We start from the raw sequence: 24,011 nt of genomic DNA, 5'->3' as shown, positions 1-24,011 counted from the left end.
TAGGCTTTCTAAGACTCAGACCATTGTGCTCTGCTATATGAAAATACAACCCATCCACCAGGAATTTTAAGCCACTAGAAGATGTTTATTTGTTACACGCCACCAGCAAAATTTATCACAGACTCTCCTTTCCATGTGCTTGTTCTTCGTGGTGTCCCAGGTGAATTGCGGTCTCTGCACCAGAGATCAGCATTGACTAACTTGTGATTTGTCACACATGATGCTCTCAGTGCTGTCCTTGTCCAAGAGGAGAAAATGATCTGAGTAGAAAGCAGAGAGCTCACTATGAAGAAAGGAGTGTTGGCGGGTACAGCAGATGTGGAAAGACAGGACAGACAGAGGAGGACTACAGAGTGGAAGAGTCAAGGACAGTGAAAACACAACCACTGGAAAACATGGGATCCCAGACCTGGACAGAGAGCCCAGTGTTGCTAGATCTTTGCTTTCCAGTAAGTATACAGGAAAAAAAACTCTGTCTGTTTTTCCGGTGGAGGTTTGACAGAGTGCTGCTTTCAGTGCTAACCATATGCCATTAATTCAAGCAAAAAGTCTCTGCCAGGACATTATGGTTTTAACCTTCCCTCACAACCACTTAAAAATCGGTCCATCCTATGCCTGTATTTTCCCTAGCTGCTACTAGGAATGGATGTTTGGGTTTCTGTTGGTTTTTTTTTCCAAAGGAACTTCCATTAAGCAAAGCTATAATAAAACAGCAAAACAAGGACTCAGAAACAAGAAGATTCCTGAATTAATGTTATTTGAGCAAATGTAATTTTTATGTCCTTACACAATGCTAGACAAGTTGCTCAGATCAGATTTTCCAGACATATTCACTAATTGGGCATTTGTCATTGTCTGGATGCTTTTCTCCTCCAAGCAATTCAAGTGGGATGTAGTAATTCACAGCAGTGGAAGCCGTTGGTTGAATATATCAAGTTCTACTTAGAAAAATCTAACTGCCCTAATCCACCGTTTTCCTAACAGCCCAAGTTTTCACTGAAACTTATGTTTTTTCTTAACATAAAACAAAGAAAAAAGTGTAAAGCGGTTTTCAGGCTAGTCTGGTCCATGAGTAACTCTTACAGATCTTTGAAAACACATCAAAAAAAGTTACTAGTTATCTTGTTGAGGTGGAAGATTTCTGAACACAGAAGTTATAAGAGCAAGATTATTTTAAGAAAATTTACAGCAACATCCCCAATGTCCATTCCCTTTATGCCTTTTTTTTTAATATAAGCTCCATATTTGAGAGATTTATTATTTTGAGAGCTGTCTTATTTTAAACAAAGTTTTAAATGTCATTGGTAAGACACGGTTAAGCAAATAATATATAGTGGGGTCAATCAGAAAGAAACGGGTGATTCTGAGGAGTAAGCTTTAGTGCTGAATAGTGACCAAGGAGGGGGACTCAATGCCATGGAAGAGCTCTTCCAGCCATGTGGATGCCAGACTGTCTGCATGACAGTCTGCATGTATGACAAGCTCTCCTGTAGGAATATTAAATCCTATTTAAACTTGCAGAAAGGAATATCTATTTCTAAATTACAGAACTGAACTACATAGGAAACAAAACATCGGCTTTCATAAAAAGGTGAGTTATCCAATAAAAAACATTTAAAGGCTGTTGCAGTATTTGTGGTCTGAAAAATCATAGTGCCAGCACTGAATGTTCTTAGAACTATGGGCCTTTTCAAGAAGGAACCAACAGTGATACACTTCAAAACTTAATTAGAAGGAATCATACCTCTGGGTATGCCAGTTTACATTGAAATCAAGAATTTATAAAAATATCTTGTAGTTAATGATTTCAAAAGACAGTTGAAGTACCTTTTCATTTTCAGACTATTACAAAGAAGCTAATTCCAATAAGAGAGTATTTTCCACGAAAGAGATGAAAGTGTAATAGTTAAATCTGGTATCTTCCAAATCAATGCAAAAAAATGTCAGTTTCATATTGTAGTTCAGTCTCATTAAAATCCTTTAACAGACATAAAAATTAAAAAATCGCTGCAGTGCACTCATGTTACACATACCCTTGTAAAAATAGCACTAGATTCCGATTTTGTATACAGGGGAAGGAAATAAATTAACTCTTGGGTAATATCCCTGAAACATAAGCAGTATGAATGGTGCTGGAGCATAATTACATTTGTATAAACTCTCTCCTCCAAACAACCATACCTACGCTATTTAGGGCTAGTTTTGAAAACCATAATTAAACAGTCAGAAAACTCCTGGAAAAGTAACAAAATAACCAGCCACATAAAAGTCATGGTGAGAAAACAAACAAACAAGCCCCAAGTTGATCATTCAGGTTTCTTAATGAATTCTGGTAATTCCAGTAAGTTACAGAAACCAGGAAGGACCTGAGCCACCAGCCCTGTTCCTTTCAAACTTTAACAACTATATTACGCTTCCGAAAAACAAATCACTGCTGAAGAGGTGCTCAGTCTATTGAAATATGTTTTTCTCCCATACGCATTCTTGTCAGCTAAATCTATAGCTAATAATTCCTCTCTGCCTGCTCGTTTATCCTGACTGAAACACAAGGAGAAATACAATTCCCAAAGCTCCTGTTAATCCCCTTTGCCAGCCTTGAAAAGATTTGCAGAGGCTGGGAGTTTACAATCAGGCTACAGCACAGCATCCATACAGCAAGGGATGCTCTCTTGCCTCATCGTGTCTTATGGCGATGGCTGTCACAGGACTGGTAGAGCCTCCAGGACTGCAGAGAACTAATGAACTCCAGTTTGCTCAACCCCAACAGCATCTCTGCAGCACATCACACCAGCAAGCTGGAAAAAGCCACTAATGTAATGCCCCACATTTTGGGCTAAGAAACAAGCATCTTTTAAAGGACACACAGAAGGCTTTCTCTCCTTAAATATATTCACCCATATCACCCTCCCTCCACCCCCGTGTTCCCATCATGCCACTCATGCAGTACGAAGCAGGTGGAAATTATTCACAGATCCCTGCTGGGGATTCCCTCGGCCAGTATGACGGCGGATTAGCCAGCTCATGAGCTGCCTTCCCTGTGGCTCCTGGGCCAAGGGGCACAGCTAGCAGGCACTGCCAAAATACATCCGCAGCCAGCTTACAGCTCTTGAGGGAGACTTCCTAACTGCCATAAATCAGCTGCCATTACCTGCTGTACAGTGGAGAACAGGGGAACTCTGACTTGCTAGCTCTTATTTTGCCCTCTCCTAGACACTACAAAGGACATCTCGACTTTGCCAGGCGTCCTTCAACAGCTGGCCAAGTAAGCAAGGAGCAGAGCCCCTTCCTCCCTTCAGGTACAACAAGGCAGGCCAGGGGAACAGGGCAAGGAGGGGCACAAGACCAGGATCACAGGCACATTATCATTGTTGCTCTGAATCACTTTGTTGTTGTGGCACTGATAGACCTTGCATCGCTGCCAGTCTGAATTTAATCCTCATTTTCTGTTTGCATGCATAACCGCAGGCACCCTCAGGCCACAGCTTTGGTCAGCCATCTTTAACCGTGTTGTGCATATCCAAAATGGCAGAAAAAATATAGCCAGCAAAAATATCCATAGAAGTATAGCAGGAGGAAAAAAAGGCCAAACTACATGTAAATAAGCACATGACTCAACACTACCCTTTGTCTTGCATCCATACAACTGAAATAAAAAGCCAATTGCACCCCCAAGATACACAAACACAGACTGAGGTATAGTTGCTCTCTACACCCATGCTGAACTTTATGAGCGCTGGTGCTGCCTAAATATAATCCAGCACAGCATCAGAAACTACTTTTATATGCTCTGCATAGCTTTCAGGCAAACATGTCTTTGTGGCTCGGAGAAATGTGGGTAACTGAGTCTGTCGCTTTGGATTGGCTGCAAGTCTATGGAAAATCATCATTTCTACACCTCTAAGCTGTAGAGTTGTATGAGATTAACATTTGCAGATTCTTATTGCTTACTCTGTACACAGAGAAATCTGGTTTTCACAGGGACTATTGTCTAGGAGCTCTTGTTGATTTTAGGAAGTGGTTAGTGCTTCTGGAAAAACTCCTTAGAGAGTGGGCTTCACTCTGTGGTTTCGGTAGTCAGATTGCCATCTCCTTTCCCGTATTTTCATAGAAATTTTTCTCCAGGAATCATTAAAAACAACAACATCAAAAAAACAACAAACAAACTAAAACTAAAACAAAAAACTGCAAAAAGCCAAGCAGGAAATACTAAGTGAAAGACAAGTTGGGGATTACATTTGCATGATGTAGAGGTACACTAAAATATTTCTGTTGTATACTTCAGTAGCTGCCTCACCAACCTACCAATTCCCACCCTAAGAAAAAAACCAAACCAAATAAGAAAAGGCCAAAATTGGAGGACGGTATGGCATAAAGGCTTCTTACCTCCTCATCTGTTTTCTGAAATAAAATCAGTCACTCCCAGAAGACACACAAGAGCAGTTTCCTGTAGAAGAGTGATATCTTCCAACCTACTTCTTTCAGCTACCTGCAGTCACAGAGGTAACTTTGATGCCCCAGAGTTGAGAGGGGACTCACAGATAGTTTTTCCACCTGCATGAAGTGGCTCCACAGCAGCATGGCTAGACCCTGCTGCTGCCCTTCCTCCCCGCAAAAGATGTATGCAGTTAGGCATTTCTTAAAAAGTCTAACCTGCACCTAATCCTTTGAACAAAAACCCCACAATTTTAAAAGTGAAAATTAAACACAGGAGCCACAGGAGCTTTTTTTTCTAGATGGAGACTCAATAGGTTCCCATGAAAAACCAGAGAGAAGTCATGAAGAGCTTTTGGTGGCAAAGCTATTCTGATCCCTTGTAGCCTGAGCAACTGAAAGAGGCTACAGACATAAAGCCAGTATTGGTATCTTATAATCTTTCACTTGGTAATTCAGAACGCACTGTACTGTGACTTTAAATAGCACGGAGATATCTGTTATTGCAATATAGAATACTAATAAGTAATTCTTATGACAGAAGAGCCTATGTATTTGGGAAACAAATGTGAAAGTAGTGAAAAACTTTGCTTTCCTAATTAACTCTGATTTCCAGGTTTTGATACTGAACTTCTTAATCATTATATTTTAATAATATTAGGGCTTTGGTACCTAATACACTGCTTTAGATTAGGTTTATCAAGCGTCTAATAAAGCAGTAGGTTAATCTCTTTTGTCTTCTGGGTGAGGACTCTTTTATTACAGTGTAGTATGTTTTTGTTTTAATGCTGCTCTGCAGTGGATTGCCAGCTCATTAATTTTTCTGCTATAACACCCAAATCCCTTTGCTGATCAGTGTGCTGGATGATTGATTCCCTGCTCCCAGACTAATTTTTTACATTGGACTGCATTTACCATCTGGTAGATAAATCACCCAAAACACTCAAATTTGGAGTCTGGTTCCATTGATGCTCTTTGTTTGCTCAGCCAGCAGCACAAATATCACTTGCAAATGTGAAGGTTGTGTTCTGTCACCTGGATAACTCTTCTATATTACAGAGGTTTTAACAAAGAACATCAAGATAATCACAAACTTCTCACTTTAAAAAAACAAAAATAAGAAAATCGGGCAACTGTTCTCTGTCTTCTAGACAAAATTTTTGTTTCATCCCTACCACAGCCACTAGTTTCTGATGTGAAAAAGAGTATTTCTTACAGCTCAGAAACAGTTTTGCACATTTGAAACACATATAACCAATTTCACAAAGTCATTCTTTGTAGTTATAAACAACCATGCAGGCACAGAAAAGGACGTTCTTTGCAGTTAAACAGAAGAAACACAGTGAAATAAATGGCCTTCCCAACCCATGTTCTATACAAGAAAAAATTTCTATAACCTCAACATGAGTCTGCTTATTTTATTTTCACTTTTATAACCTCGAACTCATGCTTCCATAAAACTATACTTCCAATCAAGACACAGAAAAGGAACTCTGACTCACAGAACTGTCTAGGTAAAATTCTGTGAGAAGTGGAGGATGAAGGAAAAGCTGCTGGAGTCACACAGTGCTTTACACAGAATCACAGAATCCTAAGGGTTGGAAGGGACCTCAAAAGATCATCTAGTCCAACTCCCCTGCCCGAGCAGGACCACCTAGAGTAGGTCACACAGGAATTCGTCCAGGTGGGTTTTGAATGTCCCCAGAGAAGGAGACTCAACAACCCACCTGGGCAGCCTGTAAATAACAATTCATCAGCCCACCACCGCACAACAGAGTATCACTCAGGAGGTGGTTCTAAGGATTTTCCTCTGGCCCTGAGAACCCACTTGGCACAACACGCTGACCTCTGCCTCTCCCAGAGGGACTAGATAAAGGCAGCACACAGAGTCAATACTAATTAGCAAAATGTAAACAGTTAATTAGATCAATGCTTCCCTGACTTTTAGAGGAACAAACTGTTATCTGGCCACAATTTTTAATCAAGCTTTCTACAGAAATACTTGTTGAAACCATTATTTGATCTGTCTCCATCAACCAGATAAAGGCTTTCTATCTTTGTCCTGTTTTAATGGGCACCCTTAAGGATTAAAATTTACATTTTAATGTAAATACATTCTACAAAAGCACTCACTCATTTTGATGCCTAGACTACTTTAGGCATTTTCTGCATATGCAGTGAACCCTTTAACTAGCCCATGTCTCAAGCTTTTTTTACAATTCTTGTTTGGTTTAAAATTTTACAGGAAATTCAACAACTTCTGAAAATGACGTTTACCCGATCTTTGTAGCCGTATGGGAAAATGCATGTGGAACAGTCTCTGAATAGGAGAGCGAGTAAAACTCTCATAAGGTACAACAAACTCCTCTGTATGCTTCAGGTTTAAGCAAAGGAGCACTTTCTCATCTGCTGCTGAAATATGTGTGTTTATAGAAGGTCTTCTATAGCCATTTGCAAGTAGATGAACCAGCACGATTTCACTGGGGGCTGTGTGTTTCTTCCATCATCACATGCAGTGTTCACACCAGTTAGTAACTTAGACCAGTTAAGCACTTCTTAAAGCAGGAATTTTTGGTCAGTAGTAGACGAACGTTGAAATGTGTCAAACTCTTGAAGCTTGCTGGAAATGTGCCAGTCTGGGAAACAATCTGGGCTGAACGTGGGGTGAAGCAATTGGAGCTCCTAAAGCTGAGCATTTCATGTTCATCTAGAATACGCTACAGTGATCAAGAGCAGACTAACCAGAGTTTGCACAGATCCAGCTCCCTGACTGGTCCAGCCACCCCTACTCACCCCATCTGCTTCCGCACTGATCCCATGAGACTGGTGTGAGGCAGAGGAGATGCCTCAGAGCCTTTCCTAGAAGAACCCAGCTGCTGCCTGCCAGCAAGCCAGGCAGCTGGAATGAGGCTGCCTTTAGAGACTTTGCAGCCAGGCAGAGACAGATTTGATGAGGTTTTGGCCTACAGACCAGACAAGAGAAGAACCATCTCCTGCCCTGAACACCCTTTTGTCTGACTGTCGAGGACACCAGATTGTCCTCTACTTCAGCTGGCCCCACCAGATGCTCTTACAAAAGCACAGAGAGTTTTGTACCAATTTAAGACAAAAAGAAACACAGGGAGGTCTCAGCCTGGTAGAAACATATCAGGGGCGAGCTGGCAGCTACCAAGACAAGCCAGGTACCTTCAGAGAAATTACTGATGGTCCTGTCTTGTTCCCAGTTTCCTTTCCTTTCATTTTCACGTTTTTCTGCTGGTCTCCATTAATACTATTTGTGAAGTGTACATCAGGATTCTGCCAGCTTGAACACGGTTATATAATGTGTTTCAAGACTGTAATTGCAACTAAGTTTATTTTTATAATACCAAGTTAAAAGAGAGGTATTACAAGGACTTAATTTTATTTTGAATCAGATCCCTTAAACACTGTTGCTGCAACACATAATCTCATATCAGAAATGTCCTGTCTTTTCAGTCCTTAGAAATTGTCTTCTATAATGAGAATTTAAATTATCACAAAATAAATCCCAAATTGCTAGTCAAATTCTGCCTCCTCACAAGCTGCACTACGGCCAATAAGGCAGTCTTAGAGCAACTTAAAAAAATCCAAAACATTGGTATCAGTGTGACATTAAACTGCTCTCTTAAACAGAGAAAGTCACATCAGCAATAGATATGCAAATGCATGCAGAGCTCAGTCTGTCTCCCAGCTCCCATTCAGAGAGGCTGGGGACGTAACCAGCTCAGCAAGAACACAAGTCTTCTAGGTACTCTTCTAGCAAAGACCTTCACTGGCACCTTACTCCAAAGAAGACGGAAGTTCTCTGGCAAGAATCTTTAAGAGAAAAACAAAAGATTTGGTTTGGTTTTTTTTTCTTTTTAAAACTAACCATACAAACAAAATAAATGAATAAACAGAACATAAATTCCAAATATTTAAAGAACTAATGGCACCACTAGATATCTACCTAGTAATACAAGATTAAATATTTCTGCCCTCAGATCCCCTTGAAACCATCTGTAAACTAAATTAGAACTAAAGAAACATTAGCTGTTCATCAAGACAAAGGGACAGATTTAAGGTTCTCCAGCAAACTTTAATTTCATCAGACGACAATTTGGATTGCTGAACTTAGTCCTAACCAGATTTTGTCTGTATCTTCTCATCCTTTTCTGAAGAAAAATATCACACAAAAAAGACTCATTTTGCCAAGAAATAGTTTCATAAAATAAAATTTACTGTGGACTGATTTAGTCTAACAAGTGCTTCTCCACACACTTAGGAGCTCCACAAAATAGAACTCCACTCAGTCGTGCTCCTTTTTTTTTTTCCTTCCCATAATTCTCTGCATTTCTAAATTGTTAGGATTTCAAGATGATCTAAGAATAAACTACAGTAATTAGAGAGGACAATTTAGTTTACAGTATATTATTTAATTATATTTTCCTTATTATCTAAAGCTATTCTTGGGATAGAATGATTTTTTTAAAGAACAATTTTTCAAGAACTTCTTTGGTCTTCAGCTCTACTGAATATTGCAGACTGTTTACAAAAAGACAAGCTTTCTCCTCAAAAACGCCAACATGTCCTCTACCTCTGCTTTCATTCCATAGTATCTGTAGTGACTTACCAGGGATGATAAGCAGTAGTCTAGAGTCAGAAGAATAGATCTTTTTGCAACATCGCAGGTGCTCAGCATTTTTCCTTCCCCAAATGTTACAGCTGCTGTTATTCTGGGAACTACTGCTACTACCTGCTTTGTGGACACTCGCCAAACTCTGACCACAGGCTGGAAAAGTCACAAGCACTTTCAGTTGGTGGATCAATGGTGAAACGTGATAATGTCTTTACAGGAAAAGGGTAAATTGAGCCTCCTGTCGATAACTGTGGGATTCTCTGCTTTTGTATATCCCTACTGAAAGACCTTGACCACAGTTTTTTTTCTCAAGTCCCAGGAAATATTAACTCCCCCCTTTATCCAGTCTATTGTCAACTTTAGAGGAAAACTAGCAGGCTGTAAGTACAAAATGCTTATCCTTACATCAACAGCAAGAGAAGTGACAGACTTCTTATTTTCCCTTTAACAGGAATTCTCAGAGAGATCTCATTACAGAAAGAATACTTCCATGGCAATGTTTTCCACAACAAACATTGCTCTTCTTTCCCCCTTTTCAAAAAAAATAAAGAAATGTGATTCAATCCAGTCCCTTCAGTGAAGCCTCAATAGCTCCATCATGCTACCGGCTCCCACTAGTGACAATGAAGGAGTGACACCTGTTATGAGATGATTTTCTGATACTGACACTTTCAGTTCTACTTTAATTAACTTTCAGCTCTTTAATCAGTGCAAGACCTGTACTGCAAGGACATTTCATGTCTCTGTAATTACCCTAAAGGGAAACAAATATGTGCTTGCTACTGTCTGAGTTTTAATTTCTCTTTTTAATCATTGTTTTTTCTTTTTACTTATAGTTGATTTATATTCCTGCCTTATGATAGTTTCTCAAAATGATATGTAACCTGACTGAGTCTAGATCATTTGCTTCAGAAGTTCAGCTGGCACAAGCACATACTGCAGTTTATTTGGCTTGACTTAAGGGACTTCAGTCATTGTACCTCAGTTAAAAACATTCTAGCCTCATCTACTATTTCAGATCAAGTTTAACTATGCAAATGTAAAAAGACGTGTTCTTCTTAAAATAGTTACGTTAATAGTTAAGGCTAATTTACCTGAACCTGTACCTCCTAGGGGTAGGAATCCCCTGCTTTTACACTCTCACCAACATGGCTTCATATCTTTATGTTTTGGCCTTGTGTAACTTAGAATGACATACCAAAAAAAAAACCAACCCCTCACACACTTAATCTTCACAAAACTCACAAAGGGAATGTCTGTTCCAGCTGATAAGCAAAGATGAAAGCCAGTCTTGAGGCCACATCTCATTCTGGTTCAGAGGGTCCCTACTGTGCCCAGGCAGAAACTAAGGCTGAGCTCCAGAGACTGGTGGTGCCTGAGGTTTATATCCCCCCAAATCTGTGCTCATGTCTATCACATAGATTGGGCCAAGGGAGCTACATGCTTGTGTTCAGCTCTTCCCCATAACAGAAGGGACCACGTGGACCCAATACTGAAGCCTACAGTGAGAAAGAGCGTACATAAAACTCATTTTAGGCAACTCAGAAACTCAAGTCTTCACCTCAAGTGTAGATGTATGTGAGCAGCTTTAGACACCCTTCTTATCCTAAGGAAACATGCAACATTTTGAGCTACATTTCATCCATAATAAGTAACATGCCTTAAAGTAGTGGCAGTTCATCATGGTTTGCACCCTAAAGCTGTAATTTGCCAATAAATACAGACAGCATTTTTGAAAGTGTGCCTTCTCCTCAGTGCTGACGTATCTTAGATGCTTCTGAGAAACCTTTGCAAAGGTGAATGAATGATCACCGCCATAGGTACTGTTCCCTGAGGCACTGAGAGCTTGTGCCCCAAATTTGTGTTCCTAACCCTACTCAAGTCTTATTCATTTAGGTTTTCAGCACTTTTTAAATTCTCAGTGTCCCATTCTGGGACACTACCAAACCCTTTCGGAAGGAAGCAGAGTTAGCAAAGACAAAGCCAGTGTTCAGAGATGGTGTCCTGGTGGGACAAAATATTCCAAGTATTCCCCTACTTTGGTTTGTCCTCTGTGACCTCAAATTTTACCATTTCCCACCATCCTCATGAGCTGTAAAGCACTGAACAAGAACGCGCCACTGGTGGCCTGCACACAAAATGCAGAAGATATTTTCTTCATTTCTACACCTTTATAACAGAAGGTATTAATATGTTACACGCACCACATCAAAGTGCTACACAGACAAGACTTGAGCATACATTTTTGTTTTTCAAATCTGCATGTTTTGACTCTTATGCTAGCACTGGTATCCAGTGATACTAAGCCTGGGGTATCCCTGCTACAGAATCTGGAGGACAGACTGGAAGGCATTCAACAAAGTAATGGAAACAAAAGAGTTCCTAATCAAACAATTTCCATTGTTCACAAAAGAGAAAAAAAGCATGCTTTGCAAACCAAAGCATATGCTGTGGCCAGTTCTCGCCACTCTTGTCCATTCTGTGAGGTGCTTCCACTTCCAGCTGTGTAATCTTTTCTCATATTGCTTCCTTACAACACCTTCCACTCCCACCTCTCCTCAGGACGTGCTCTTGTTGTCCAACTTTCAGATGCTTTTGTCCTACTGATGATGTCTACCCCTTCCTTCTCATCTTATTACATTTTAAATTATCAAAACATATGAATTTTGCATGTCCTCATTGTATTTCTCGTCTCTCTTTTCTTCTGTTTCTACATTCTCTATTTATCTCATTTACTCCGTGAGTTATTTCAGGGCAGAAAACCATTTCTCCAAAGCATATTGAAAGCTAAGGTAATGTACATGCAGTGAAGGATGGCTACACTACAGCTTTTTCTGCTGTTCTCTCTAAAAACTTACAAGCTTTTTGACAACTTGTACTTCCACGCTCAATAAACAGTCCATCACAGACTCAGCCATCACCCTATCACAAGATAGATACTCTATCCCCTTCCTTCTCCCTAATCGGTAATTTCCATCTACTTTTATCTACAAACTGTTTCAAACATGTTATGACTGTGGAAAAGAAAAGCATTCATACCCCTCAGAAGAGGAATTTGGGGAAAGAGAATGTGTCCTTAATTTTCCCTTGACCTGATTCAATCCTCAATAAGCTATCTTGCAACAATTTGATCTTTACTCCCTTCACTCAAAGAGAATTGAAGAAACTTAAGGCAGCATTATGGCCTGTGAGACTCACAGGAGGTACATGGCATCGTCCCAAACAAGCACACCTTACCACACGAAGAAACAGCAGTCTGCACAGCTTACCAGCAGAAACATATCCCTGTTAATTAAGATCCTGGGCATAACGAATCCAAACCAATGCTCTGAGCATTGGTTAAGTCTGTGTACCTCTCACCGAAATCCTCAGCGTTTGGTCACTTCTGATGAAATTGCAGCCCCTGTGGCTGCCACACACTTGACCAGAGCGTATCTCACATCAGAGATTCAACTGGGCTGAAACTGAAGGTGTCTACGTGCAGAGTGCATCTCTGGAAACTGCCAGTGGATCAGAAGCTTAAGAGCTAACAACGTGTTGTGCTTACCTTTACACTCAGGATGCTTAATAACCCCCCTGTAGTTCACAGCCTTTATTAAGGACATGACTATCTTACAGCCTGAGCGGAGGAGGAAGCATCACACCACCATACTCATGGAGAGTTGGTGCGTGGCAGAAATGTTACAGAAGAGGACCACAGGTAGCACTGGGAATAACATAACACCTCTTAAAACATCAGCATGAGATTCTCTTTTGCAGAAAGAAACATTAACTTATTTTTTGTCTCCTGGGTAAATGGGACTGTCTCATTTTCTCAGCTCAGCAAAGTATGGATTGACAGATGAACAAACACATCTAAGTCCACTCCAGACATGTCTTAATTCTCCGCTTCCTGCTCTAATCACTTGATTCTATGTCTTCCCTTGGCCAGGGATGATGCAATTATGTGATAATTTAACAAAAGACTGAACTGCAATGCATGTGCCAAAGGGCAGAATCAAGGCTGAAAAAGCTATCTTAATCTTCCTGTTGTTTGCCTGTGTCTTCCACCTTGAGATCTTATTTTGCTACAGCCAACTCTTTCTATTCCTCCTCTCTGGAGGAATAAAGGCAGCAAGTTCAGTATTTCTTTAAAAATTAACAAACAATAAAGGTGGCTACATAATCTAGAGAGATGACAAAATGATACAAGCTTAGGAACCATCCGAAAAAGTATAAAGAGCTGTTCTAGGACAGTAGGTCAACCAGACGCAAATACTAAAATGACAAACGAACAGAGGAGAGAAGAAATTTATTTCACCAAGTACAGAAAGTAGTTTAGTGAGTCCCAATGTTTGAAGAAAAGGAAGTAATAGTCTTCTTAAGTTTAACTTTCAGTATAAATAGCAACGTACATGGTAGCAGTCCACTGAGAAAGGTGCTAACGCCAACGCCTGGCCCCACGTGTAAATATAGGGAACTCATCTTTTGCAGGGAGTAGCTTAACCAGTAAAAGTTAATGAAGCCACACAGAGGTAAATGAGGGGAAAATCTGTCCCAGATATTATGTGTTGGTATAAGTTCATTCAGAATTAATGCTGATAACTGAAACACCACAGTTTTGCACAAAACGGTGAACATGCTGCAAAATCCGACTACTGTGTTTTTAACTAAAATTTTCTTTCCACATTTCTGTAGTTACACTAAAATCAGTACCTGCCATATGTACACATACCGCACATATATTTGCTTCTGCCTATTTTTAGCAGAACCGGATCATTCAGACTGCCTTTCTTCGATCCAGCACACCGTTTTCCAACCTCAGATTGGAAAGTCCTCTTTCTGTGATGGTTTGTAAATAATGGTATCTGTGTGTTCCACATTATCTCAGAAACTTCCTCATATATTTCATCAGACTTCCATATTTAATCTCGCTGATTTATGCACATGCCATGGCCTAATGACCCACATGTCTCTGATGGGTAAGCCACTAACGCCAGTGACACATTAACCTATTAACTCCTCCTTAAAAATAACCAGAATATATGAATAAAATGAAGAAGCGGGCAGTGTTAAAATAGTAGCATCATGGCATCACATGCGAAGGCAGGAAACATCTAAACTGAGTAAAATGAAGAACAAATGAGCACACCAAGAATGAAGAGCAGCTAGACTTATTATATTGTTAAATCATTTTGCCACAGTTTGCTGGTCTGTGAATCTGACAGCCTGCTTTAGCAGCATTATCCGTATTAGGAAATGTAATTGGGAGGAAGATCGCTACTCCATTCACTCATTTCTTGAAAGCTTTTATGTTTTGAGGACCTTATCCTGGAAGGTACCGAGAGCTCCTTCCAACGTGGAAATTGCTTTCCAAATCCTGCTGAAGACAATGGGAACGGGGAGGAAGGCGGGGGGGGGATGGGGGGGGAGGAAGCTCTGTGCACAGGGCGAGAAATCTTCATCACCTTGGAGAAGGCACTTTGTGCGGCTCTCGCTGGCGACCCTCACAGTGCAATAAACCTATCGTTTTAAAAAACAGTAGGGCGCATACAGAGCAGGTTTTTTTCAACGAAGGAAAAAAAAAACCCTTCTCTAAGTACTAGTTTTAGAAGAAAGACAGGTCTTTCTAACAAATTGTGAACTTTATACTGTATGGATTTACTTTGCTCTACTTTATAAACACCGCAGATACCCCAGGATACAAGAAAACGTGCTGCTGTCGTGCCAAACCAATTCATCTACACTGAAACTGTACTATACCAGCATGTACTTATGCACAGGATGGGCAGGCATAATAAAGCATTCCCCTGTCATGCGACCAAAGCAGGCAAAACCCCTAAAAAGCTTATTCGGCGTGCATCAAGGAGTATTTTGCTATCTGCACCTCACTCAGAATGAACCTACACAACACCCGGCAGAAGGAGGGGTCGGGAGGCTGCCCCGGCTCTGGGGTCGGGGCTGCGCGCAGCCACAGAACACCACCGGAGGCACAGCCCGTGTGAGCCGCGTCGGGGACTGCACTCACGGCTCTTGCCGCCGACCCCGTCTCCGGCAGGACGGGGCGGGAGCGGCGGGGTGGTCGGCGGACAGGACAGCCCCCGGGGCGGCGGGCGCGCACCTGCCGGCACCGCGACGGGGCAGTGGGGCGGAGGGCACAGAGAGGGACGACAAACACGAGCGACGAGGGCGAACTCCTTCCTTTCGGCGGGGAGACGCGGGAGGGGGCTTCCCTCGCTCCCGGAGAAAGGGCTCTGTCTCCCCGCCGACCGGGGCCACGGCCGGGGCGAGCGCCGCTCCTTTGTTTTCCGGCGCCCGCCGCGCCGGGCCGGGCCGGAGGAGCGGGGGGGGCGCGCTCGGCCCTCCACGTGCACGCGTGGGCTGCCCGCAGGGGTGGGCGCGGGGCGGGGGCGGGCGCGGAGGCGGCGGGGCATTACCTGAGCAGTTGATGCCTTTCCCCTTGCCGCCGCCCTGGCACTCGGCGCCGGGCAGCGGGTGGGAGGCGCGGCCGGCGGGCAGCGCGGAGAGGGCGAGCACCAGGAGGGCCGAGGTGTAGCACAGCGCCAGGGGGGGTCCCGCTCGCAGGAGCGGCCGGGGGGTGGCTGGACTCTCTGCCAGCATAGCGAGGGGCGGCTGAGGAGCAGCGCCGGCGGCAGCGGGATGGCGGCGGCGGCGGCAGGCCCGCAGCATCAACCGGAGCCCGCGGCGCCGCCCGGGCGGGACCGTCCTTTCTCCGCCGCGCCGCAGCACACCTTCAGCATCCCCGCCGCGGCGGCCGCACGGACTCGCCGCCGCCGCCCGGTCGCGGGCAGCGCTGGCCCCGCCGGTGCGGTGCGGTGCGGTGCGGTGAGGCGGCCGCCTCCGCGCCTGTCCGCCAGTGGGGCCGCCTTGCCCCGGCCGCGCTCCTTTGTGCGCGGCGCCCGGCAGCGCCGCCGCTCCGCCTGCAACAAAGGGAGCGGAGCCGAGGCACTGCTACCGCCGCCGCCGCCGCTGCTGAGGGGGAGGAGGAGGGAAAGAAGGGGGAGGAAGCACACGTGATGGCAGCCCCCTCCCCCGGGACCGGAGGGGAGGTGAGGGGCTTCTCCCGGCTCGGCGGGCAGCGCCCGCCCGCACAGCCGGGCCGCCCCCTCGGGGAGCGGGAGAGGGGACCGCGGCGCGGCGGGGGCCGTGGGGGAGGGCGGTGGATGCTGCCGGAACGCGTGCGGCGGTGACACTGACGGGTGGATAAAAGCAGAGCGGGTCCCGGGGGGCCGCGAGGAAGGAGGGCCTCTGGCACGTCGCCTGTCACCCCACGAGACGGTGTATCATTCGCTAATAAGTGGCGTGAGTGGGGATGGGGAAGAAAGCAAAGAGACCGTCGCTGCCATTGATTAATTGTAAGGGTTGTGTTTAGTTCCTACCGAGCGGGAACGTCCATGTAAATAAATGTCTACGGTGAAGATAGTGACTGTAGTAACATAGTGCTTTTACTCTCCAGGGATTTTCCAGTCCCTGACATGGAGACGCTTCAGAGAGTCGGAGGCACTGCACGGGTACGGGGTGCTAGGCACGTATCTTCAGTGCAGACCCTCAGCGACCCTGGCTGAAAGCTTTGTTTAAATTGACAGCACTGTTACTGTTGTAATATAGGGAAAACACGGGACAAAGCTTGAAATTCACAAGATTTTTTTTCCTTAGTTGTCACTTAAATTTCACACAAGTTTTTTCATCTGCTGTACAAACCGTTTGTTTTGCAGGTACAAGAACTGCCCATTATCTCGGTCCCTCTACTGCCATGTGCTGTGAGGTGCAGAGCTTGTGCAAGGAGACACGGCTTCCCCTAAGGCATAGCACTTGTGTGAGGAGACTTTCGAGTAGTTTGTTCACCGGAGCAGTCAAGAATAAGGCCATAAATCCAGCAGTAAGCTTTGGGTAGGTGCAGTGGTCAGACTTGTAATGTCAGATCGTTGTCTTCTTAAATACGGTGATGGAGAGATAAGTCCTGTATTACTGAGAGCAATTTCCTTTCGGCATAGTGGGTCCAACACTGACTCCCTCTGCCAAGGAAATGTTCTTCTGTAATTACTTGCTCCTGTTGCTGGCAGTGATGCTAGATGTCAGAAGAGCTCTGGTCCCCTGTAAGGTGAGGTAAATTAACTTGCGTGGAGCCTGTGCTGCTGTAGATGGGCTCCTGAGGTACATGGGCCAGGATGTTTAAAGCTTACTAGATCTATGTACTGCAGTCTGGTCTGCTAAGCAGCTAAACCTTTTGGATCTTTAGGCCATGGGACTGGAACAGATCTTAAGTTCTGAAGGTAGTACTCTGCTTTTGTGGGAGCAAATGCTTCAGAAACACTAGATCCGTGTTACACTAAATATGCTGCTTTCCTGTTTTCCTTCTTGGAGGAGGGCTCGACCAGGACTGCCCTCATCTCTGCGTTAGAAAGATCCTTCTGACGTCCAGCCTGAACACATTCAAGACCATTTCATACCTACCTGTCCTTGTGTTTCAGTTAGGCATTTATCTTTCCCTTACATTTAAATCTATATTTATAGGAACTAGTCATAGCCATCCTTGCCTAGCCTATCAGTAAGCTTTGCTAATCTCCACATGTAACACAGAGCCTCTCTAACTCTCATTTTTAATGCACTAGAGACAACTTGAATTCCATCTTTCTTCAGCGTAGCTGACATGTAACATGCAACCATTTTTCACAAAGTATTGCCAGTCTTTGCAATGGAGGTAGTCTCCTGATTTCTTCCAAAATCACCTTTTTCCCCATACAGCCAGTTTGCTTTTTATATGACCATGTCTCATTGATGGTTTGGGGATGATGTGAGTGACTAATACAGGCACCTCCTTCTATTTGTCTGTCATTTACACTCCGTAATAAAACTGCTTTTTATAGATGCCCAAGTGTGTGACCTTATCTTTTACATTATCAATTTTTATCTCATTTCTGTTATTTCAGTCCCCAAGATTATGTAGGATATCTGTAGGATATTCTGAACATCCTTTCTGCTGACAGTCCTGGCCAGTTCTTTGTATCCCTAGCACTCCCACCTTCACAGTAGTGAAAATATAGGTGAATACAAACCGTTGGTCGCAGAACACACTTTTAAGGAACAGTAAAGGTGCTTCTCCCAGTTTAAACATTCCCTTCCAGGGCAGTGGGTAGTCAGCTGTGGTGAGTTCCCAACTGAATATGCATCTTTGTTTCAGTTCCCCGTGTCTTTCAGCTTAACTAGGCAATCTGTGTGAATGCATTTAACAAGGCCAGATAGATTGGAAGTAAATCTCATGGGATTTGGCTTTGCATTTTTGGTGGGTTTTGTTGTTATTTTTTGACTCCTGGGATGGATGACATGCCATTTTTTTAGCCAGAAAAGCCACATCTGAGTTGTGCTATCAGTGCATCTCTAGCTCGTCTTAAGTGAGTGATGCAGTCATGCTTGATTGGCAAATTCACACTATGCCAGCTGGGTATTCATTCTTATTCTGTTCTCTGATACATGGATTAAAAAAAAAAAACCCAAACCTAAACACTTTTCTTACAGCTAAAGAAGCAAAAGAACTCTGAAAGAATTTGAACAAGCTGCTTCTGCAACACAAATTGTTACAGGCGGAGGGAATGCCACATCAACGAAGTGACAGATCTGGTAATGTCTTTGAGATCATGCTAAACTCTGTCACATTTGGTACCTTCCGTCTTTGGCAAGTAAATGTGACTTTACTGCAATTCCACAATATTCTGCTCACCTTCAGCTTCTTTCCTGTGAAAGTAGGAAGCTCTACAGATTGTCAGAAATTGTTATTCTCAGTGAGCTCTTTAACACCAACCGTGGTTTTACAGTCCTCATAGGTACATGCACAATTTCTGCCCTCTATTTTTCTCCAGTGACTGTAGGAGGGACAATGCACAACCAAAGGCAAGCAGGAAATATGCAAGAGCAGAGAGAAGCTGCCAGACCAGCAAGAGTGATTTCATTTGCCAGAGGTCTGGTTACAACACAGATACACTTAACTGTAAAAGCACTGTTTTATTTCCTCTTCAACAACAAAATGGAGAACAGAGATCTATAATTTAGTGAAACCGTTAAAGTGCTGTTTGGAGCTCCCTGCGCCCCTATGCTTTAGGCAGTAGAATCCTGCCCTTGCCAGGTATTCTGCCAGAGAATTGCACTTATTAATCTCAACTTTCATTCTTAACCAAAAGAACATTTCCAGCTCCCGATAAAAAGTATTACGAGTATAAACTGGAACAGCGTTCACAGAATCAAAAACTCACAGAAAGCTTGAGGCTAGAAGGCACCTCTGAAGGTCAGCTGGGGTCCAACACCCGTGTTCATGCAGGACCACACTGAGCAGGTTGCCCAGAATCATTTCCAGATGGCTTTTGGAATACCTCCAAAGTGAGAGACTCCACAGTCTTCCTGGGCAACTGGTGTCAGTGCTTGCAGTAAAAAAGTGTTCAGGAGGAACCTCCTTGTGTTTCAGTCTGTGCCTGTTGCCTCTAGTGTTAAACCAAAGACATTGTTATCTAACCAAATCTAGAACCAGCCTCAACAAAAGACTCAAGACATATGAGTTCTCTCATATAATTATTTCACTTTTTTTACTTTACCAAAAATACTCAGTTGATCCAATAGCTGAACTCATTTATCTGTCCCCGTTTTTTACTATTCATCTTCTTTGCCCATAGTCTCAGCTGACATGTACCCAAACCTGCCACTTTCAGCATTTGCCACTTGCATAGTACAGATAAGGACCTTCAGTATTCTGACCCAACCGCATTCTGATAATACGAAACGAGTGCAAAGTCAAAACAGACAAGAAAGGACCAGTTGGTAACTAGCTGTGTCATTTAGTTTCACATGTAGTTCATTAGCTATTAAATTTCATATTTAATTAACTGACATTAAAATTCTTTTTCAGTGGCACAGAATTTCCTCTGTGTTATTTCTGAGTCCTTTGCAATCAAATGCATGGCTCAGGATTTAGTGTGAGGTCACTGTGTAGGACATGGGAGCTGATCCAACAGAGCCTGCATAGGCTTATCTTACGACATGCATCCACCTGCCATGCAAACATAATGTTGGAGAAGTTTTCTTGCCTGGAGGCCTCTTAGCTGAACAGAGAGGGTGTTTAGCACAATACTCTTGCTCCTTTCAGTCCAGGATAAATATGTGGCCTCAGTCTCAGCTTAATACTTGCCCTCTCTTAAAGTTTCACATGTCCAACTTTTGGTCCAGAAGCTTGATCAAGTGATTCAAGTATTTAACACCTCTCAAAGCTAGGAAAAAAGTACAGTTTCAGTCAAACCAAATTTGATGATAAAATAGTGAGGACAGAATGAGAGCAAGAGCTCAGGAAAGCTGGGCTTGATGTTGGCACTCCTAGGAGGAAGGAGCAGCTTGTGCCTTTTCCCCGCCAGTCTAACTTGATCACGGCTCTGGGGTAGTGTCCATTTTACTGACCTCCCAGCAGCCTGCTACCCTGTTCAGCAGTATCCTTTTCCAGAGCATAAAGCTGTCCCAGCACCTCAACAATTTTTGAGGCAGCAACATGTCCTGGCTAGTTGTTTTTGGGAAGCTGAGGTCTCTTTCCCTTGTTTTGCTGTGCCACTCTGTTTTGTATTTTATACTTCACTGCACTTCTCTCTGTTTCCTTATTTTGCTTTTAACCTCATTTTTTTCACATGTTTAACTACTTCTTTTTTTAAATTTCCTAATTTTCTGGTTTTCACTTTTCCATTCACTGTGGTGCCAGATCTGTTTCTCTTCTTGCAATTGTTTGGTCTGTCCTTTCCCAGAATATCTTTATTCAATTGAAAGGCATGACTAAAAGTCCATTTGGATCAACCAGATGATGTTGCAGAACTAAGCTGAAGATGCATTTCCTCTTGCTGAGCTTCCTGTCACAATGTCCACATGAATCTGGAAATATTAGTAAGTCCAGCCACAGGACACAAAGGATTCTGTGGGCACTGGAAAACAAAATCTTTCCCTTTCAAAACCCAGTTCCAAACACATGCTTCTCCAGTGCATTTTGGTTCTTCCCACCACTAACAACTTCTGTGGACTTTTATTCAGAGTGGTGGCTGGAAAAGGAGTGGAAGCTGAAAATCATTCTCAGGGCTGGTACAAATATGTATGCATATCTAACTTGTTCTCACTCACCCATTCTAAAATGTTTTTTCTCCTTTCTTGGCTTATATAATGAAATACAAGCTGTCATTTAGCACCTTCACATATTTAGGCCTTTTAGTTTTTCCTCATTAATCAATTCTTCAGCACATTAGTCAGTTTGTTACCCTTTTCTCAGTTTCTTCTAGTCTGTTGATGTATTTCTCTTAACTCAAATGCTGCCAGACCAACTGCTGATCAGTAGAAGTGATTTCCAGATGCTGATAAATGCTTTTGTCACTTATCTGTCAGGCTGTTTCAATTCTTTGTCAGCATGGATACCAGTGAATCATAGTTAGTCTGCAGCTAATTCACAGCAGAGTAACCTGTATGTGTGTAGGTGTATCAGGAAGATCGCACCTGAATCAGTTCTGGAGCTCTTCCACCATAGCCACAGAATAATATCGACTTAGTTTTTGACATCTTCAAAGGCAAAAATACAGTCTATTTCACTGGCCTTGAGCTGCCTTGCCACAAAAGCTCTCTGTATTCTGAATCAGATGGGTATTCAGTTTACTCTAAATGTAATTCTCAGTCAATGAGTACTAGGGCTCCTGTCAGTGATGCCCCTTGCTTTGAGAATACCCTTCAATATTATCTGCAATTCTTAATCAAAATGTAAAAGCAGATTAAAGAATGACGTGGGTTTTTTTCTGCATTTAATTGTCCCAAGTGACTCAGCTTAGTAGTGCCTTATATAGTAAAATATTCTTAAACATTTTTGTCAAGAGGCTCTGTAATTTCAATTTTGTTTTGTTTTAATTTTTGCTACAGAACCTCACAAGTGGATGCAGCATCCAGCTTGTCAGCCCACTAAAGACATATAGAAAGGGACTATTACTTCCCTGTGCTGTGAGAGTGTGTATTTCAGAATTGTGTAAGCTTCTCTTTATTGCTATATTGCATCGCATTTCCCAGTCTAATTTTCTCCAGCATTCTGCTGTTCTCACACTCTAGTTCTGCATAACTTTTCGAACGTTAACCATTAACCATTTCCATGATGCTGCAGATTGATTTCTATCATTATACAGTTAGCCTTCTCAAGCATTGCCATATGCATTATCAACAGCTACATTTATCATGCTCGTATCATTACCAAACTGTCCAAACTTCGTTTTCTTTGTAATTTTAATGTTTACACAAAAGAGACAGATTACATTGTTCTTGATTCACATTATATATAATACTTATAAGCACAAAAGCAATTACATTATCATTATGTTAATATGTAACTATACACTTACAAAATAAAACTGTCAAGAAGGAGAAAACAGAATCTGTGTATTTTCTTTAACAGGCACATTGAATGTGGCATATAAAATAAGAATTAGGCAAGGTGCCAACTCTAACCTAATGCATGTTCAGGTTAATGAGGGATTAGGGTCTAGAATAATGGCATTCTTAAATGATTATATATTCTTATCTTGTTGCTTCAGAAAGATTCAGAAAGAACTTCCAAATCTCGTGGAAGCCCAGTGTGTGTCCATTAACATAGTAATATGCTTTTTCCGGTGGAGCACATCTCTAAGTATTTGCAAGCCATGACTTATAAATGGTAGGTTTATTGGATTTCCAGAACCTTGTGAAATCTCCTTTGGTGGATAATAAAGCCAAATGAATAAATTTCCATAGGAACTTGTCTAACATGATTACATTTGTGCCCAGAAATATGAGACTATTAGGGATTTAGACTGTCCAGAGAATCAGCTGTCTTGCTTCGTGTGTTTCTGGCTGTCTGCTGGAAGTTTTCAAGGTAAGAACAAGACCCATTGGGTGACCTGTCATGCCATCTGACAAGTGACAGCTGGTGCACCTTGATGAGGGTGCACTTCGAAATATGGCACTTCTGATCGATGCACAACAGTGGGTTTGTAATGAATTAGGATGATTTCACAACAGCTTGCCTTTTTTTAATTTAAAAAAAGCTATCTCTACCAAGAATTTTCCATCAATCAGTTGCACAACTGTAATAAAGGTCTGAATTCAGTTTCAGTCTTTTTGACAGAGTGATTTAATTAGTCCCTCAATATCAATAGTGAAGTTTCTGCTTGCAAAGATGGGCAATGAATGTAACCTTTTGCAGATAGAACAGATCTCTTGACTTACTATAATCAAATGATTTCATAGAGTCATAGAATCATTTCGGCTGCAAAAAAACCTTTAAGATCGTTAAGTCTGTGTTTGTATGCATCAGTGTCTCCTTTCCTAGCTTCCTCTCAAGAAACATTATGCCTCTTCCTCAAGATTGATATATTGCAAGGAGCATTAATTTACTCAAAGAGAGATTAGAAGTACTTTCTGTTTAAAGTGAGCTCCCTCTGCGGGATACCCCTGTGCCAGCTCTGCTGGGTGGCTGGGTGCTGCTCTCCAGGCATCCCCAGCTATCAACCGGCTGAGGAGCTTTCCTGCTTCAGGCTGCTCTGCCACCTGGGTCCAGGGTAGGGATGAAACCTCATCACCAAGCTGTCTAAACATCTGGAGCCCCTGTCATTTCGTGACATACCCAGATTTCTCAAGCACTTGCCTGGAGTGTAGGGGCTACCTTTTCCTTTTCAGAGGCCCATGGCTGCTGTAAATGCATTCAACATATAGAATTTTCATATACTCTTGAAGTAGCATTGCTCTGTATTTAATGGTTGGGGTTCTTTTGTGGAAAATAGAGGCAGCATTGAGGTGCAGATTCAGTAGGTATTGCAGTACAGCATCAATTACACACAGTTTTTAAACATGGAACTTTTGTTTGTATCACAGGATGCCTCTAACCATGTAAGGCTCAAACAAGTCCTTCTCCCTGTCC

At 42.6% G+C, this 24,011-nt stretch overlaps 1 protein-coding gene across 1 annotated transcript in view; it reads right to left on the bottom strand.

Moving 5' to 3' along the window:
- TMEFF1 (transmembrane protein with EGF like and two follistatin like domains 1) overlaps positions 1-15,739 on the bottom strand; it is a 121,221-nt gene extending 105,482 nt beyond the window's left edge. Inside the window, exon 1 of the mRNA XM_061995543.1 lies at positions 15,487-15,739. Coding sequence (XP_061851527.1) covers positions 15,487-15,739 — 253 coding nt within the window. The remainder of the gene's footprint in view (positions 1-15,486) is intronic.
- Between the last annotated feature and the right edge of the window lie 8,272 nt (positions 15,740-24,011).

Source organism: Colius striatus, chromosome 4 (assembly GCF_028858725.1).
Source record: "Colius striatus isolate bColStr4 chromosome 4, bColStr4.1.hap1, whole genome shotgun sequence".
In the NCBI taxonomy this organism is placed as follows: Eukaryota; Metazoa; Chordata; class Aves; order Coliiformes; family Coliidae; genus Colius; species Colius striatus.
The sequence above is the reverse complement of the archived record's forward strand: the minus strand, read 5'-3'. Positions and strand labels throughout refer to the sequence as shown.